This window comes from Elaeis guineensis, chromosome 7 (genome assembly GCF_000442705.2).
Source record: "Elaeis guineensis isolate ETL-2024a chromosome 7, EG11, whole genome shotgun sequence".
Classification (NCBI taxonomy): Eukaryota; Viridiplantae; Streptophyta; class Magnoliopsida; order Arecales; family Arecaceae; genus Elaeis; species Elaeis guineensis.
The window spans coordinates 71,566,925-71,583,771 of NC_025999.2; the positions used below are offsets into that span (position 1 = coordinate 71,566,925).

A 16,847-nucleotide genomic window follows, 5' to 3' on the forward strand; every position below is an offset into this window, starting at 1 on the left:
TACAGCAGAAACAGATTAAAAGAAATAGTTGGAACTATCACACCACTTGTTATGCCAATTTTGCTGCAGTAGGATTTATCTTTTGAATTGAATTCCAACCGTGAAAGATGATGTAGTTATGAAAGAAGTAAGTGATAGTCTGTATGAGTAAATGCATACATTACATGAAAGTAAAAAAGGAAAAGAATTGAAACTATTTTTTTTTTGTTTCTGAAGGTGAATCAAGTAACACATATAATCTGAGTTAAAGCACACATATAATCTGAGTTAAGGCTGAGATACTATTAGTACACTTTCTTGAAAGGATATCTTGCATATCATATTTGTCAAAAAAAGTGGCAGCCATATCAATACACTACAGTAAAAATGATAAAAGGCGACGCTATAAAAGATATTTTACGACGCTAATAAGCGTCGGAAATAAGCTTTACGATGCTTCAAAAAGCATCGCAAAAGCATCGCCTATGTAAGAGTGGAGACGAAAAGCACCGACGCTTTTTAAAAGTATCGCAATATTTTCTAACGATGCTTTAAAATATCGTAAAATTAAATTTTACCGATGCTTTTTAGCATCATTAATGACAACGCGTCCTCCACTCTACCAAGATGCTTTTCGAAGCGTCGGCAGTTAAGTCACTAGCGACGCTTATAAGCATCGTTAATCAGTCTATTAACGATGCTTATAAGCATCGTTAATTTTTTTAACAGAAAAAAAAATATACAGATTTTATATACAAAAAAAAAGAATACATATGTTCCTATACAAAATTATATCAATTATTCAAACATAAACCTGTACAATCACCACCATTCACACCAAAAGATATTGTTTTATATAAATAAAAATAAAGTACTAATCATCCATTATAATCAAGAGTTCAACCTAACTAAAAGCATACAGAAAATATAAGACTACAATAAAAATAAAATGATATCAATCTGCAGGCGGATGGTCGTCGCTGTCTCCACGTGACGTGCCGCCGTCTCGACGGGTGCCTGATGTGCCAGGAGCCTACAAGAAACATATGAAAAGCTTGATTTACATATCTATAAATAAAAATATATAGATCATTAAATTAATACAAAAATATATATTTAATAATATGTATTTACCTGAGATGGGCCACACATCTCTAATAAAGATGTAAGCCGATCAATCTGTCCCCTCATGGCCTGCATCTTGGCAGGGCTCTGTCGCATCTCCTCCATCTCAGCGGCACGACTCTATCTAATCTCCTGTATCTCCGCCTCGAGTCTGCGGACGCGTGAATCCTGAGCATCTACTGCAGCATGCTCTGTATATCTACTAACCTCAGATAACTGAGTGGGGGTGACTCCTACTTCATAACCCCTCACTCGGCCGTAGCGCTCTGGTCCCATCAACTCTGTGAACACCTCGGCCTCGATACGGCTCTGCTGTGTAGATGCTGCAGACTCGTCGTCACGCTCTACAATGAGAGATGTAGCCCTCTCCTGTATTTATTTTGAAAATAAGAGTTATACATTAATAGCTAATAAAATTAAATTAAAATTATTACAAAAAATAGAATATTAATAATATCGTACATATAAATCTCTCAACTCATCTCGAACAAAAGTACCATCCTGATGAGTATGAGTCATTCGGTAAAACTCCACTTTACCGGGTTCCCTCCCATGCTCATCCACCTACATAAATAATTTCAATTTTAAGCAAATAGTTATAACAATTTAAAAAAATATATGAGTATCATGATACAGACATGGTCCACGATACATAATAATATTAGTTATATATGTTGCCCAGCTATGCAACCCAAGAGGGGGGGTGAATTGGGTTTCTAAAAATTTTAAGCCCAACTGATTACTTATGAAGAACAAAATAAAGACTTTAAATCAATATTAATTACCTAAAGCAGTATTGCAAGGATATAATAAAGAAATAAGATAAAGCGATAAAGCACACCACAAACACAAGGATTTATAGTGGTTCGGTGCTAACCTTGCACCTACATCCACTCCCCAAGATCCTACTTGGGAATTTCAATCCACTATCCTTTGTATTCAACCCGAATACAAAACATCGAAAACTCCGACACTAGCTATCCCAAGCTAGATCACTTGTTTTCCGGGTACAAGTAAACCCAAAACACTCCGATTTCAGGTTCGGATCAACCTTTCTTTATTTTGGAAATCCTCCAAAAACAAGAACAAAAACTCACAAAGAGTTAGAAAATTTTGAGCACAGATTAATACAATAACAGCTCCTTAAATGAGCGAATATAACAATAAAAGCTTTACTCAAATGAAGAACCCCTTTTTCGATTTTCTCAAAGTGGATGAACGCTTGAATGCTTGAGAAGAGGTTGATTGTTGATTGAAGATCTCTTGAAAGCTTTGAACGATCTCTAGATCAAGGTTGAAACAATAGGCGTGAAGAATTCTCTCCTTGAAAGATCTTGCTTTTCTCTTTCACAATCTCTTTGGTATATTGTGGATCCTCTCTCTTTTTCTTTTTGGATTTTTCGTTGATCTCAGGCTTTTTCTTGCAAATTTTGGATCCTCTCTTCTATTCTTCTCTCTTTCTCATCATTTTTTATTTCAAGTTTGATCCGCTATTTAATCTGCAATTTCTTTCATCATTTTAAGCATTTTGTAGCATTAGAAGCAAGAGAAAACAATTTAGGTAGATAAAGAGCCGTTAGAGGATTTTTAGGAAGCATAAATGGCAATTAAAACGGGCAAAAAAATAGTCGTTGCTGATATTTCCCGTCGCAGGGGTCGACTCATGAGTCGACTCATGCTTCAGGGGTCGACTCATGAGTCGACCTCTGTTGCAAAAATCAGAGAATGCTTTTCTGAAAATTCTTGGCTCAAATTAGCAGGGGTCGACTCATGAGTCGACTCATGCCTTGTGGGTCGACTCATGAGTCGACTCACAGGTCGTGCCAAGCCAGAAAACTAGCGTGCCAAGGAGAATTTTTGCGTGCCAATCAGCTCACAGTGCCATGAGTTGACTCATGAGTCGACTCATGCACTTCAAACCTTCATAACTTCAAGAATATAAGTCCAAACACAATGAAATTTTCACCAATAGATTTCAAATCATTTGTTCTACCAAATGGTACTATCAAATCAGGATTTAAGTGAAATTATGATTTTGTCCTTGAAGAGCATAAGGATTTTTTCATTTTAAAATTATTTGTATCCCTTCAATCTGCTTTGTAATCATCAAAATCAATCTAGGAGCAACAATCTCCCCCTTTTTGATGATGACAAAACATTTGAACAAAAATACTTATGTTAATGCATTAATTTCAAAAGAATCCATTATAGGTGTATATGCTTGAAAAGAGTATGATTCTTTTGGCATGTAATATAAATGCAAAAATAGTTTGTCCATTTTCTTAAAGATTTGAAAAGGGTATTAGATCATTTTGAATTCAAGATATATCAGAGCAAGAGAAGATAAATAACTTTTGCAATGTATCAGAGCAAGAACAATAATTTTTACAATGATATCAGAAAAGATTTTATAATGTATCGGAGCAAAAAATTTTATAATATATCAGAGAAAATTTCACAGTGTATTAGAGCAAATGTCAGAGAAAATTTCACACTGTATCAGAGCAAATGTCAGAGAAAATTTTACACTGTATCAGAGCAAAAAAAAAAATATATATCAGAGAAACTTTCTCACTGTATCAGATCAAATGTTATAATTTATCAGAGAAACCTTCACACTGTATCGAATTAAATTTTATCATGTATCAGAGCAAGTTAAAAGAAATTGTAGGGTGTATCAGAGTAAAACAAATTTCTTAAGATGTATCAAGGTGAATAAAATTTCAAAAGATGTATCAGAGCAAGTTTGAATTTTGAAATATATCAGAGCATAAAAAAAATACTTATTTGCATTGTACTTATGATTTTGCTTTTGATGGATGACTTTTTGTTTAAGTTCTGTCTGATACCATATTTCGATACCAAATTTTTCAAAGTTTTGATTAATCTTTCAATCCTTGTTTTTGTTTAATTTCTCCAATATTTGTTTTAATCTTCCAATCTTCGTTTTTGTTTAATTTCTTCAATTTTATTTAATTTCTCCAATATTTGTTTAATTTCTTCAATATTTGTTTTAATCTTCCAATCTTTATTTTTGTTTAATTTCTCCCCTTTTTCTCATAATTTAGGGTTTTGCTTTTTGTCTAATTTTAATTTTTATTTTTGTTTAATTTCTCCCCTTTTTCTCATAATTTAGGGTTTTGCTTTTTGTCTAATTTTAATTTTAATTTTTGTTTAATTTCTCCCCCTTTTTGACATCATCAAACATAGTTAACTCTTCCTTTTCTTTTTCTGAAATATTCTTTAATTTCTTCCTCTTTAGAGTTTTTCATAGATGTTTGCTCCCCCTTAATATAGCAATTATCAACAGCAAACAATAACAAGGAGAAGACAATATTTCAAAGAAGAAAATATATAACCATATGATCATTACAAAGAGGTAGAAATATAGGTAAAAGATGATTCCATTAATATCATAATTGTTTCAATACATAAAATTCAACCAGCTAAATGTCAATACATGGCCCCAAGGTATAGATCCTAGAACAAGATACTAACTCCTAGGACCTAGTAAAGATCAAGATAAGTCAATGATCGGAGTCATCAGATATAGGGTGAGGAGATGATGGATCAGAAGTGCGTCCTCTATCCCGTCTGCCTCTGCCACGAGTAGGAGGGCGAGATGAACTGGGTGGCTGAGAATGCTGAGATGCTAGGGCTGATACCATGAGTCTGATAGAATCAAGTACGTTCAGTGCTCTGGAAACAGATTGAAGTAGAGCAGTGAACTGGGTGGTAGCATGCTCACTTGATCCTCGGATCTCTTTCCTCAGTAGCTCATATCCACCTTCTAGTGCTCCTCTGAGCCTGTCAGCCTCTGCAGTGAGGTCTGTGACCTCAATAGTAGACTCCTGTGGCTGGGGATGGGCCAATGCAAGGACTTGCCCCTGCAAGTCAAGAACTCTGCCAGTAAGTCTCCAGACTGTGTCCTCAAGCTGCTGGATCCTGACGGACTGATCTGAAATCATCTGAAATACAGTGGAGATGTGGGGAGTAATGGTCTGATCAGAAGAGGTAGCTCCAGGTGCAAAAGAAGTACTACTCCACTGGCTAGACAGCAAAGAAGCCACACGCTGTGAAATATGCTCGATCTGATCGTCAGCCAGTCTGAACTCTGAATGAGGTGCTCTGCTCTCTGGCTGATACACTGGTGTGGGCATCCTAGTAAACTCAGAAGGGCCAGCCTCAGTATCAGGAATGAACTGGATATCTGGTGAAGCTGCCCTGAAGTCATGTACAGGAGAAGATGGACCTTCTTCTTCTACTCTGCCTTCAGTTCTGTCTTCAGCTCTTTCCTCAACTCTCTCCTCAGTTCTTTCTTCAGAGCCCTTGATCCAACCACTAACAGTCTTTGTAATTCCCATTCTGTGCAGACTGTGTTGGTTGAAAGTGTCCACATATGAGAGCTTGGTAGGTGTCTCCCCCTCACAGCTAACTCCAAACCTCCTAAATACTCTAGTAAGGACCATACCATAAGGCAAGTGTGCCTTGGATCTGTTCAAAGTTTCTCTCATGGCCTCTATCATAAGTGCAGGGAGGTTTAGGGGGGTCTGAGTGATGATATGAAACATGACACATACATCTCTGCCAGACAGTAAGTCATGTCTACCACTCCTAGGAAAGAAGAGTTTTGTTACCATCTGATGCAGGACCCTCATCTCAATGGATAATAGCTTTGCTTCCAGTTTGTTTAAATTTCCTGAAAAAGCTTCTCCTAAGATAATTCTGATCCCTTCTTCTTTAATTGGGAGTTCCATATATGAGTATCCTTCACTAGGCAACTGAAGTATGTCTCCCAATATCCTAGAATTCAAGCATATGTCAATCCCCTTGACTGTTGAAGTCACTGACCCATTTCCATAATTTAGGTTCTGGTAGAACTCTCTAACTAGATCAACATAGGTGACTTCCTTAAGAGAGCAGTAAAGTTCCCATCCTTGATTTTTGATCTTGGTAGCAAAAGTAAAGCCTTCTTTCTCAAAGAACCGAAAATCTATGTTTTTCTCGGTTTCTACTTTTCTATCAGAAAGAGGATTTACACTGGGGCTTATGGAGGATTGAGAGGGACCTTGAGCAGGTACTAAAATTGGATCGGGAACACTGGAAGACTGAGCATGCCTTTTCTTTCGGACAATTTCCTCAGACTCTCGGATTGATTTCCTCCTTTGGGGAAGTTTCATCTTTGGAGCCATATCCAATAAAGAAGACTTGAATTCAGTGGAGGAGGGATCACAAGAGAGTAAAGAAGAATTTTGGTGGAGAAAGGAAGTGGATTTTGAATGAACGGTGAAGTTCTAGGGCACGTTCCACCCGAGCCAATCACTACGAGAAAGCACAGAAAAATCTTTTTTAAGGAGGCAATTTTTGGTGGAGAGGAGAAGGGAGAATTGCCTCGAATTAATCCTTGGATTTGGAGAAAAAAGAGTTTGGAAAGAACGGCTTTCGGAAGGAAGACGATGAGAAGATGAGTCGTCTCACAAACAGGGTTCCCGTTTAAAAACAATGAGCCCGTGGGAAGTTTGTGGGATTTACAAGTTTGCCATTGAGTCGACTCATGGGGTCGACTCATGAAGTTCAGAAATTCAGAAAAAATACAAATAAATTCCAGAAAAATTCAAAATTTTGAGTGAAGGAATTTTGCTCAAAGATAAGTTTTTAGAGTGATAAAACTGAGCTTTTGGGACCAAGATAGATGTTGAAAATTGAGCTCTAAGAGATTTTGACATCTATTCTTTGGAAATTGAGAAATTTCAGACAAATGGATCTAGAATTCCTAGATTTCTCCTAATTTCACAGAATCTATCCTCACTAAGGACCTTTGTAAAGATATCGGCTAATTAATTTTCAGTGCAAACATATTCAAGAATTACATTTTTGTTTTGAACATGTTCTCTTATGAAATGATGTCTTATTTCAATATGTTTAGATCTTGAGTGTTGAATTGAATTTTTAGATAGATTTATGGCACTTGTATTATCATATTTTATTGGTGTTTCATTAAGTTTGATTCCAAAATCTTCGAGTTGTTGCTTAATCCACAAGATTTGAGCACAACAACTTCTGGCTGCAATGTATTCGGCTTCAGCCGTAGACAGTGCCACCGAATTTTGTTTCTTGCTAAACCATGAGATTAGGTTTACTCCAAGAAATTGGCAAGTTCCACTTGTGCTTTTTCTATCTAATTTACATCCAGCAAAATCAGCATCTGAATATCCTAACAAATTAATTTATGAGTCCTTAGAGTACCATAACCCTATAGTTTGTGTACCATTTAAGTATCTAAGGATTCTTTTAACAGCATTCAAATGAGATTCCTTAGGATTAGATTGATATCTTGCACATAAGCAAACACTAAACATGATATCAGGCCTACTTGCTGTTAAATACTATAATGAGCCAATTATACCTCTGTAGTATTTTAAGTCTACGCTTTTACCTTCATCATCCTTGTCAAGCTTACTTGAGGGACTCATTGGTGTGCCAATTGGTTTGCAGTTCTCCATTCCAAATCTTTTGAGTAGTTTTTTGGTGTACTTGCTTTGGGTGATGGAGATTCCCTCTTTTGATTGTTTAATTTGGAGTCCGAGGAAGAAGGTGAGTTCTCCCATCATGCTCATCTCGAACTTTCCCTGCATAAGCTTAGCAAAGTCTTGACAAAGGGATTCATTAGTAGACCCAAAAATTATGTCATCAACATAAATTTGTATAATTAGCATATCATTTTGGTTTCTTTTAATAAATAGGGTTGTATCTACATTGCCTCTTGAGAAACCATTATTTAGTAGAAATTTGCTTAGCCTTTCATACCATGCTCTAGGTGCTTGTTTTAGACCATATAAAGCTTTATTTAATCTAAAGACATGATTGGGAAAAGCATGATTTTCAAATCCAGGGGGTTGTTCTACATATACTTCTTCAGAAATATATCCATTTAAAAATGCACTTTTAACATCCATTTGAAATAGTTTGAATTTCATAAAGCAAGCATAAGCAAGTAGAAGTCTAATGGCTTCTAATCTAGCAACAGGTGCAAAGGTTTCATCAAAATCAATTCCTTCTTCTTGATTATATCCCTTAGCAACCAGTCTTGCTTTATTTCTAATTACATTTTCATGCTCATCTAATTTGTTTCTAAAGACCCATTTTGTACCAATTATTGAATAATCTTTAGGTCTTTTCACTAAGGTCCAAACATTATTTCTTTCAAATTGATTAAGTTCTTCTTGCATAGCATTAATCTAGTTATGATCATTCTCAGCTTCTTCAAAAGTTTTAGGTTCAAGTTGAGATACAAATGCACAATGATTAAGTACATCTCTAAGTGAAGAACGGATTTTTACCCCATGCATAGGATCACCAATTATTAACTCCTTAGGGTGGTTGTGAACATACCTCCATTCCTTGGGTAAGTCATTTGTACCTTGAGGTTGTTCTTGAATTTCTTCACCTTTCTCATTTTGTTTGACTTCTTGATCCTTGTCTTCTGGAGTTGTTGAGTCTTTCAAAGTGATCTCCTTCATACCTTCTATTAGTGGATCTGCATCATCAACACCCTCATTCTTCCTTGAAGGAAGATCGTTAGATTCATCAAAGACAACATGTATGGACTCCTCAACTACTAAAGTTCTTTTGTTGAACACTCTAAATGCTTTACTAGTGGAGGAGTAACCTAGAAAGATTGCTTCATCTGATTTTGCATCAAATTTACCAAGTTTTTCTTTGCCATTATTTAATACAAAACATCGGCAACCAAAAACATGAAAATATGCAATATTTGGTTTTCTTCCTTTCCAAAGTTCATAGGGGGTTTTCTTTAAAAATTGTCTAATTAAAGCACGATTTAAAATGTAACATGCTGTGTTAATAGCTTCTGCCCAAAAATATCTTGAAAGGTTGCTTTCACAAAGCATGGTACGGGCCATTTCTTCTAAGGTTCTGTTTTTCCTTTCTACTACCCCATTCTGTTGGGGTGTCCTAGGAGCAGAGAAGTTATGGCCAATTCCATTTTTATCACAAAAATTTTCAAAGTCATGATTTTCAAATTCTGTTCCATGATCACTTCTAATATTTTGAATTGAAAATCCTTTTTCATTAGTGACTTTTCGATGAAATTTCGTGAAAATTTGAAAAGTTTCATTTTTGTGAGCTAAAAAGAAAACCCAAGTAAAACGAGAATAATCATCTATAATTACAAAGTCATATCATTTTCCTCCTACACTGGTGGTTCTTGTTGTTCCAAATAAATCCATATGTAAGAGCTCTAAAGGTCTAGAAGTTGAAACAATATTTTTGGATTTAAATGATACTCTAGTTTGTTTACCTAATTGGCATACATCACAAATTCTATCCTTTTCAAAATTCAGTTTTGGCAAACCGAGAACTAAATCCTTTTTAATTAATTTTGAGAGAGAATGCATGCTAATGTGTGCAAGTCTACGATGCCACAGCCAACTAGTCTCATTTATTTTAGCATTTAAAGAAACTAGGCATTGCATGTCTAATTTAGTTAAATCATTCAAGTCTACCATATAAACATTGCCATGCCTATGTCCTATAAATTTAATGCCATCGTTAATAGGACTCGTCACAATGCAAACAGATGATTCAAAACTTACTTTATACCCTTTATCACAGAATTGACTAATGCTAAGTAAGTTATGCTTTAAACCTTTAACTAATAAAACATTCTCAATGTATTTGGAGGGAGTGATACCAATGTTACCTATCCCGATGATCTTTCCTTTGCCATTATCTCCAAAGGTGACCATCCCTCCATCCTTAGCATCAAGCGTGATGAATTGTGATTCATCACCAGTCATGTGTCTCGAGCATCCACTGTCAAGATACCATTTCCTGTTTCCTTCTTGGGATGCTAGACACACCTGCAAGCAAAGGTCACGTTTCTGTCTTAGGTACCCAAGCTTTCTTGGGTCCTTTCAGGTTAGTCAGAATGGTTCCTTTTGGAACCCATATATTCTTTGTGTTTGCATATTTGTTAATAAAACATGAGTATGATTTATGTTCTATTCTTCCATATTTAAAACAAGTAATATTTGTAGACTTGTTACTTGAATAACTTACATAAATATCCTTCAGAAATTTTTGTTTCTTCAGGGGTTTATAACCAAGTCCAGCCTTATCATATATAGCTTTCTGATTTTCAAGGATCATATTTAGTTTGTTTGAACTTAAGGTGAACTTATCTACTATAGATTTCAGCTTGTTCATTTCATCCTTTAAGTTTTGATTTTCTTGAATCAAGGTGAATTTTTCAATTGAAAGATTTTCAGCTTGTTTCACTAAGGACTGATTTTCCAATTTCAGCTCTTTGTTTTTCTTCCCTAGTTTCTTTAATTCATCAATTGAATCATAGAGAGCTTCATGCAATTCTTCAAAAGTAAATTCACTAGTGGATTCAGAAGTTACCTCATTTTCATGTGCCATCAGGCACATATTGGCTTGTTCTGTTGAGGTTTTCTCGTCGGAGCTTGAGTCATCACTCGCACTCCAGGTCGCCATCATTGCCTTCTTTTTGAACTTCTTTGGACCTTTCTTCAATTGTGGACATTCGGATCTGAAATGTCCTGGCTTCTTGCACTCGTAGCATATAGGGGGTTGATCTTTCTCCCTTTCTTTGCTTTGATCCCCTTTTGTGAATTTCTTTCTCATCCCCTGTTTCTTTTTTCTTAGAAACTTCTTAAATTTTCGGATGATGAGAGCCAACTCTTCATCCTGATCTTCATCTTCAGAGTCATCCGTTTCATAATCAGGCGAAGTTGTGGATTTGAGGGCAATGGTTCTTTTCTTTTTGACTTCATCTTCTTGATGTTGCTTCATGCTAAGTTCATGAGTCATCAAGGATCCAAGAAGCTCTTCTAGAGGTAGAGTGTTCAAGTCCTTTGCTTCTTGGATGGCAGTCACCTTGGCTTCCCAAGTTCTTGGCAGTGACCTGAGAATCTTCCTTACAAGTTCACTGTTAGTATAAGATTTGCCAAGACTCTTTAAACCATTGATTATATCAGTAAAATGAGTAAACATAGCAGTTATGGACTCATCATGCTCTATTTTGAACAATTCATATTTATGTACAAGCATGTTTATTTTTGACTCTTTTACTTGATTTGTTCCCTCATGGGTGACTTCTAACCTATTCCATATTTCTTTAGCAGATGCACAAGTAGAAATGCGATTAAATTCACTAGCATCTAGTGCACAATAAAGAACATTCATGGCTTTGGCATTTAATTGTGCCAATTTCTTGTCAACCTCATCCTATTCTTTCTCGGGTTTGGTTGACTCCTCACCATCTATAATCTTGGTGGGTGTGTGAGGACCATTCACTATGATACTCCACATATCATAGTCGAGTGCTTGTATGAAAATCTTCATCCGAGCTTTCCAATAGGTGTAATTAGACCCATTGAAGAGTGGAGGTCGGTTTGTTGATTGCCCCTCGGCTAGAGAAGTTCCAACATGGGTTGCCATAGATCTTTGACTCTTTGATTGTTAGATCAAAGAAGGGCTAGAGCACCGGCTCTGATACCACTTGTTGCCCAGCTATGCAACCCAAGAGGGGGGGTGAATTGGGTTTCTAAAAATTTTAAGCCCAACTGATTACTTATGAAGAACAAAATAAAGACTTTAAATCAATATTAATTACCTAAAGCAGTATTGCAAGGATATAATAAAGAAATAAGATAAAGCGATAAAGCACACCACAAACACAAGGATTTATAGTGGTTCGGTGCTAACCTTGCACCTACATCCACTCCCCAAGATCCTACTTGGAAATTTCAATCCACTATCCTTTGTATTCAACCCGAATACAAAACGTCGAAAACTCCGACACTAGCTATCCCAAGCTAGATCACTTGTTTCCCGGGTACAAGTAAACCCAAAATACTCCGATTTCAGGTTCGGATCAACCTTTCCTTGTTTTGGAAATCCTCCAAAAACAAGAACAAAAACTCATAAAGAGTTAGAAAATTTTGAGCACAGATTAATACAATAACAGCTCCTTAAATGAGCGAATATAACAATAAAAGCTTTACTCAAATGAAGAACCCCTTTTTCGATTTTCTCAAAGTGGATGAACGCTTGAATGCTTGAGAAGAGGTTGATTGTTGATTGAAGATCTCTTGAAAGCTTTGAACGATCTCTAGATCAAGGTTGAAACAATAGGCGTGAAGAATTCTCTCCTTGAAAGATCTTGCTTTTCTCTTTCACAATCTCTTTGGTATATTGTGGATCCTCTCTCTTTTTCTTTTTGGATTTTTCGTTGATCTCAGGCTTTTTCTTGCAAATTTTGGATCCTCTCTTCTATTCTTCTCTCTTTCTCGTCATTTTTTATTTCACGTTTGATCCGCTATTTAATCTGCAATTTCTTTCATCATTTTAAGCATTTTGTAGCATTAGAAGCAAGAGAAAACAATTTAGGTAGATAAAGAGCCATTAGAGGATTTTTAGGAAGCATAAATGGCAATTAAAACGGGCAAAAAAATAGCCGTTGCTGACATTTCCCGTCGCAGGGGTCGACTCATGAGTCGACTCATGCTTCAGGGGTCGACTCATGAGTCGACCTCTGTTGCAAAAACCAGAGAATGCTTTTCTGAAAATTCTTGGCTCAAATTAGCAGGGGTCGACTCATGAGTCGACTCATGCCTTGTGGGTCGACTCATGAGTCGACTCACAGGTCGTGCCAAGTCAGAAAACTAGCGTGCCAAGGAGAATTTTTGCATGCCAATCAGCTCACAGTGCCATGAGTTGACTCATGAGTCGACTCATGCACTTCAAACCTTCATAACTTCAAGAATATAAGTCCAAACACAATGAAATTTTCACTAATAGATTTCAAATCATTTGTTCTACCAAATGGTACTATCAAATCAGGATTTTAGTGAAATTACAATTTTGCCCTTGAAGAGCATAAGGACTTTTTCATTTTAAAATTATTTGTATCCCTTCAATCTGCTTTGTAATCATCAAAATCAATCTAGGAGCAACAATATAAATATTTCAACATAAAAATTAAAAATTAATTATGAAAGTTTAAAGAACATACAAACTCCTGTCGGAGTCGTGCATAACTCTTCGACCCCGATGTATGAGGAACAGACTGAGCTACTCGTACAGCTCTACCAATAGCAGAATAAGTCTGTAAAATAAAGTAAAGAACTTGTTATATGTATAATATATAATATATAATATAAATCAATATTTTTATAAAATATTTAAAAGAAAAGATAATGAGCAGATAATATACTTGTGCCCTCTCGGAGAACCAATAATGAACCAACTCCATCCACTGATGAGGGGGTACATCAGGAGGACAATTCCTAGCAACCTCCTCCTCTGTCATACCCTATCTCATATAGTCCCTCTTCAATTGTGCTCTATATTCTTTCCATTTGCGGTTGAGAGACTTCATTACAAAATCATGAGTGGATGGAGGGAGAACAAACTTGCTCTATAAAAAAAAAGTTAAATGAAATAAATTATATAAGTGATTAACAATTAATATACAGCATGAACATCAATTCATTACCTCCATATCTCGGAGGAGCTCAACTTTGTACGTTGGAAGCATGTCATTCCATTTTGCATAGCCCAACAGACATAGCTGAGGCCTTCGAGCAACAGTCCCCAAAAATGAAGTCAATAAGCAGGCAGCTTTCTTAATTGGCTGACCTAGTTGATTACACTCCACAACAATTCTCTCACCCTCACGCATCTGCTACACATCTCGTACTACTGTGGGTCTGCATCTGGGGCGTACTCTCCTGGATCCGTCTGCAAAAAATACATAAAAGTAACGATATCATAAATATATATAAAATAAAATAAAAATAAAATTACATGAAAGATAATATATACCCTGCACGTGTATCTCATCATCTGGCTGATGAACAGGAGGATCGTGCTGTGCTGATGATGAAGAAGGACAGGGCTCGGAATGCTGTGCAACTGAACTGGCCTCAGGCTGCTGTGCTGAAGAAGATGTACCGGCCTCTGTCTGTGAAAACTGGAACTGCACACCAGCATATCATCCCCTGCGATGCATGATGTGACCTAGCATTTATATAAATAAATGGTAGAATCAGTTAATATATAGAGTAAAATAACATAATAATTAATGTAAATTATATACATCATAAATAATTATTACCAGTAACAATCAAGCAGTAGTGTTTCCTTCAAATTCTGTCCTAACCAACGCCGTCGTAGCATTTAAATCATCAGCTGGCACAAAATTATAGGGCATACATAATGTATAAGTGTCATCGTCATCATCCTTCACTTGATTTCCTATATCATATAAGTTTCTAGGTTTTGTTTTGATGACAATAAATCAATCTTTATCTTTTGCATCTTGTACATAAAATACTTGACAAGCTTGAGATGAAAAAATAAATGGGTCATCCTTCAATAACATACCAGTGTGTATCAATCTTGAAAAATTTACAAGTGTAAATCCATTTGCATCTTGTTTCAAACCCCTTGGTGAGTTTATGTCTACCCAATCACATCTAAACAATATTACTTTAAATTTTTTATAATAATCCAACTCATAGATATCTTTAAGTGCACCATAATAGAATTTTCCATCTGCTTCCACCATAATACCACTATTCTGTGTTTTTCTAAATTTCTTCCGTTCTCTAGTATGAAATTTAAAGTCATTAATTATGAAACCGTTATATCTATTCACAATCTTGTTAGGTCCTCGAGCAAGAGCTATTAGTTCATCTGAATTATTTCTCTCCATCATCTTTGATACCTAAAAAAATGATATGAAGTACTGTTGAGTTATCTAATATTAAATATGTATCAAAAATTAATATATCCCATAATTAAATATAAATCATACCTGATTCGAAAGCCACATAGGGAATAACTCGACCAACCATCGCTGTTCAATCCTTGCATTAGGACGAATGTTATGATTGGCTCGTCTCTGATAAATTAAAAATTTACTACATAAAATATAAATATATCATTTAAAATATTATATCTAATATAAAATTTAAATCTTGATGTCATACCTTAAATATACTAACCTGCAATGGTCAGATATTATGTCACTATGAAGTAACACATAACGATGTGCTTGTGCTAAGGATTTTTGATCAAGTATAATACTTTCAGCTCTTTCCAAGAATTTTTCAGCAGTTGAGAACTTATACAGTTCTGCATTCTCTACAAAGTCATTATGCCGTTGAGGTCGACTAAAAATAGTCTCTACACCTTGAAGATATCTTGAACAAAATATCAAACATTCATCAGCAATATATCCTTCAGCAATCGAGTCCTCGGGATAGGCTCTATTTTGCACATAATTTTTAAGACGCATAAAATACCTTCAAGAATTAAATATTTATTAAAATATCAGTATGCTATTATTTTTAATAAAATTATCAAAAGATTTAAGGTTTGCAATAATACCTCTCAATAAGATACATCCATCTATAATATATCGGTCCACCAACTTTAACTTCTGAAGCTAGGTGAATGAGCAGATGTACCATCATAGTAAAAAATCTAGGAGAAAAAATCTTTTCCATCTGGCAAAGTGTAATTGCAATATCGGACTCTAACTGATCAAGTTTTCGAGGATCAATAACTTTTGAACATAATGCCTTAAAGAATGATGATAATCGAAGTACAATTGCAACAACTTGTTTCGGCAATAACGATCTTAAAGCTATTGAAAAAATATCTTGCATCAATATGTGACCATCATGACTTTTAAGATTTGAAAGTTTTCGATCTTTTAGATGCACACATCATGAAATATTTGATGCATATCCATCAAGTACCTTGATACTTTTCAAAACTCCCAAAAAATTATCCTTTTCTCGAGCAAACATTGTGTAACATGCAGGAGGCACATAAATTCTATCATTAGCAAGTATTTTAGGATGAAGCTCCTGTCGGATATCCATTTTTTTTAAATCAAGATGTGTCTTCATGTTATCTTTGCTCTTTCCATCAAGATTTAAAAATGTTTCAAGTAAATTATCACAAACATTATTCTCTATATGCATGACATCAAGATTGTGCCAAATAAGATTATGTTTTCAATAAGGTAAGTCAAAAAAGATACTTCATTTTTTTCATAAATATTTACTGGATTGTTGTGTAGATGCTATCTGTGTGTCTTCCTCATTTTTATCCTTAAAATAATTATCTGAATCTTGAAACACCTCTGTATCTATAGTACTGATACTGACTTCCTCTGGTAACCCTTCATGCATTGAGCTTTCAACATCATTCCTTCCTCTTTTTTTAGAGGACTTTGAGTGCTTACCATAGCTGTAATTGATGCCATCCATTTGTCTATGAACATCAGTTCCAGAAGGTGGAATAGGGGCACATCCCAATTCTATAGTACCATCAAATAAATCTTTCTGAAATCGAAACGGATGATTTGCTTCCAACCATCGACAATGTCCCATGTAACAAAATTTACCTCCATATTTTAACCAAATTGAATGTGTTGAATCTCCACAACAAGGACATGCGACCTGTCCCTTTGTACTCCAACCAGATAAATTGGCATATGCTGGAAAATCATTAATAGTCCATAACAAAGCTGCCCGTAGTTTAAATGTTTAGCCGTTGGAAGCATCAAATACATCAATACCCTCCCACAACTGTTTCAATTTCTCTATTAAAGGCTGTAGGAAAATATCAATATCATTGCCTGGATCTTTATCTCCTGGAATAACCATTGACAAGATAAG

General features: G+C 35.5%; 1 protein-coding gene across 1 annotated transcript; it reads right to left on the minus strand.

The window, feature by feature from the left end:
• Positions 1-13,397: 13,397 nt before the first annotated feature.
• LOC140859086 (uncharacterized) lies at positions 13,398-13,834 on the minus strand. The gene is made up of 2 exons (XM_073260481.1): positions 13,649-13,834; positions 13,398-13,570 (listed from the first exon to the last, which is right to left on the minus strand). The coding sequence occupies exons 1-2, from the start codon at positions 13,832-13,834 to the stop codon at positions 13,466-13,468; spliced, it is 291 nt and encodes a 96-aa protein (XP_073116582.1). The 3' UTR covers positions 13,398-13,465.
• Positions 13,835-16,847: the final 3,013 nt, after the last annotated feature.